Source organism: Ixodes scapularis, unplaced genomic scaffold, assembly GCF_016920785.2.
Source record: "Ixodes scapularis isolate PalLabHiFi unplaced genomic scaffold, ASM1692078v2 PGA_scaffold44__24_contigs__length_19508400, whole genome shotgun sequence".
NCBI classification, from domain to species: Eukaryota; Metazoa; Arthropoda; class Arachnida; order Ixodida; family Ixodidae; genus Ixodes; species Ixodes scapularis.
In genome coordinates, this window is record NW_024609873.1 from 5,882,765 (window position 1) to 5,886,202 (window position 3,438).

At 50.3% G+C, this 3,438-nt stretch overlaps 1 protein-coding gene across 1 annotated transcript; it reads left to right on the top strand.

Moving 5' to 3' along the window:
* Window positions 1–2,143: 2,143 nt before the first annotated feature.
* Window positions 2,144–2,620, top strand: LOC115328404. Its single transcript, XM_029989589.2, has one exon. The coding sequence runs from the start codon at window positions 2,144–2,146 to the stop codon at window positions 2,618–2,620; it is 477 nt and encodes a 158-aa protein (XP_029845449.2).
* Window positions 2,621–3,438: the final 818 nt, after the last annotated feature.

The following is a 3,438-nucleotide window of genomic DNA, read 5'->3' on the forward strand; positions in this document are numbered from 1 at the left end:
CAACGCGTTCATACTGGTCAATCCAGTCTTCGACGTCTTCGTATTGCTCGCCGTGGAATGGAGCAGCCGTGCGCGGTGCGACGGGCAGATAAACGACGGCTGGAGCGGCCGGGGTCTCCGACTGGTTGGTCATCGTCGTCCTCCTGGTTTGCCTGGTCCTGGGTGGCAATTGGGTCCTGATTCCAGGGGTAGGCCAAGGTTCCGGCGACTTAATCGGATCTCGGTCTGGTCTTCGTTGGGTTCTTGGGGGCTTGTGTTCGGACTTGCACTTCGGGAACGCGGAGGGGAGCGCTGCACGGGCATGCGGTTACCCCGCACCTCCACCAAAATGTTACGGGTGGTGACCAATAAACAAGAAATGAACAGGAAGAAATAAACGTTTAATGGGGTGAACTTGTGCCAAAATAAAAGGGTACAAAAGATAATAACAGAGCGTCGCGGGCGTCGAGGTCGGCGTAGCAGCAGAGTCGAACGCTGGGGCGAAACTGACTCCGGCTTGCCACGCGGAGCCGCTTTTGTACACGCGTTGGCTTCTGGAGCATTCGACGTAGAAGGTTCGACGCGTAGAGCATTCTAAACTCGAATCAGCTAGACGGTTCTCGAATTCACCAGAACATCTCATTACAGCGTCAACAAAATGCGTAGCCGCGGCCAGGAATCGAACCCTGGCCCTTCGCGTGGGAGGCAAGCGCGATAACCGTTAGGCTACGGCCGCTCTGCCTACTTGGCGCGCGGCAATATTTCGTAGCGTAACTTAACGTAAGAAAATGGGGCAGTGTGGACCGTCCTTAATGGTCAAGCTCTAAACGACTTCGATTTAATTCACCTTTTATTCCTCGCAGACATATTGGACATGCAGCAGGAAGCTCGAATGCAAGGCAAGAGCACATACCATTGATGGGGAAGTCGTGCAACTCATCAATGAACATACTCATGCCACCTGCCAAATGGATCAAGAAGCCAAGTGGGCTTACTCCTCGATGAAGGAGAGAGCCAAAACAACGGAAGAATGCAACCAAGCCGTTGTCGGACACCTCATCACCGAGATGACGCCGGAAGCGTGTAGCTACCTGCCACCTCAAGATACCATCCAGAGAACATTGAGGTAAGCATTTACAGGCTACTACAATTGCTACCCAGTTTGCAAATATAGACCTTAATTGTATATTTTGGAGGAGAAAGTTTAGAAGAGGTATGGAAAATGGCAGTGGGAAAATACTTACTATACTTTCGTTATTTTTACAGTTAAAGAAGTGTTTAAACGCGTGCCTCTGATGGGCTAGTCGGTTAAACATCTAGACTGTCAAATAAAAAAAAAGTGCAAACGACTAGGAAAATAAGAAGGGAACAGGACGGCGCTCCGCATAAAAACAGAATAAATAACAAGGCGCGCGCTACAGTTCACGACTATGAGCAGTCTTGTCCCCCTCTTACTTCTTTAGTCGTCTGCTATTTTTATTTCACAGTCTAGAGGTGTTTAGGGCGTAGCCCCTCGTAGTGTTCAAAATTGTACATTGCACGCATTTCTTATTCACATGTGGCACTGTTGTGAACCGTGATGCCAACGATATCTCAACTATTTTACGTGCAGGAGAGTTCGTGCAAAAGAGCAAAGGCCCATACCCATGCCCTTGAGGTTAGAAGACGTTGCCATTCCAGCTAACTACGCGTCGAAGAAAGACGGCTCGAGGTTTCTTGTATTCGACTCCGGTGTGCAAGATCAGGACCGCTTCCTTATTTTCTGCAGTCCGCAGATGATTGCAGTTCTTCAAACTTCCAAGAAATGGTTTGCCGACGGTACATTCAAGGTTGCACCAGAACTGTTCTTTCAAGTCTACAGCCTACATTGTGAAGTTGGCGGATCTGTTCTGCCCGCGGCTTATACGCTGCTAACCCGTAAGAACTGTCGTACGTACACGCGAGCTCTGAGCGCCCTTTTTAGCGAGTGTGGAGGGGTCTGCGAGCCAAGTACCATAATAGTGGACTACGAACTTGCAGCCATTAACGCTTTCAAGACGGTCTTCCAACATCCGACGTGTGTGGGTGCTTCTTTCATCTACCGCAGTGCGTTTATCGCAAGGTTCGATCTGAAGGACTGCAAGAACTATACGCCTGTGATCCTCAAATCAACTTGGAGGCCCGCATGATACCAGCTCTTTCCATGGTACCCCGGAGTGATGTGGAGGATATCTTCACCGAACTGGCGTCCAGCGTACACTCAGCTCTGCAACCAGTAATGGATTACTTTGAAGATACCTTCATAGGACGGCCAACGGCTGGGGGAAGGCGAGACGCACAGTTTCCAGTGGAACTCTGGAATCACCATGACACCGTGCTCCAGTGCGACTCCAAGACCACCAACTCGGTGGAAGCATGGCACTGGGGCTTCCAGGCTCATGTGCAGTGCTCTCACCCGTCTCTTTGGAGGTTCCTGGAGGTTCTACAAAGAGAGGACTGCATGCAGCTTCACCGGCTCACACAACTTGAGATGGGGCAGCGATTCAAGCCGGCAACAAAGTATGTGAAGGTTTCCGAGCGCCTTCAGACAGTCGCTAGAGAGTATGACCGCAACCATGCTCTTCGATTTCTCAGAGGCGTTGCTCGTAACGTATCCTACTAAATTTTTTATTGCACTTGTTTTGTGAATAAACGATGTTTCAAGTTAAAATCTTAAGTCTGGCCTCAGATGTTATGCTTGCTTCCTACACCGAAAGGCCAGTGCACCGACAAGTCCGTGCACCGAAAAGTCCGTGCACCGAAAAGTCCGTGCACCGAGAAGTCCGTACACCGAAAAGTCTGTGCACCGAAACAACCGTGCACCGAAAAGTCCGCACCGAAAAGTCCTACACTGAAACGTCCTGCACCGAAATGTCCAGATCCCCCACAAATGTACATTCCGACAGTTACCAGGACAATGACGGCCTCCCGCGACATCCTCCTCCTCTCTTATCTTAGAACCCTGTCACCCCGACCGAAGACGAACAAAACAACTTTTCTTTCCGGAAACTTGTAGACACTCAAGCAGTGGCGTACCAACTAGTTTTTGACTAAAAGGGCAAACCAGCCCCCCCCCCCCCCCCCCCCCCCCCGAGTCCGCTTCTGGTCAAGAGATCCAACGAGTCAAAAGGTCCAACAATGGATCTTTCGACTCGTTGGATCTTTTGACTCGTCAGACACGAGTCAAAAGATCCAATGTGGGTCAAGAGGTTCAACGAGTCAAGAGATCCAACGAGTCAAAAGATCCACGGCGAGTCAAGAGATCCAACGAGTCAATAGCATACCTCGGCATTCTCACTCATGAGTGCGATCACTCACGATCACTCACGCTCACCGTCAGATTTGAGGTGATCGTGAGTGAGGCCGCGAGTCTCGAAAAATTGTGAGTGTGAGCGTGAGTGTGATCGTTAGTTACGTGAACTCATGAGTGTGAGTGTGAGT

Excerpts from the sequence above, each read along its gene's own strand:
- LOC115328404 (XM_029989589.2), top strand. The coding sequence starts at position 2,144 with ATGATACCAGCTCTTTCCATGGTACCCCGGAGTGATGTGGAGGATATC.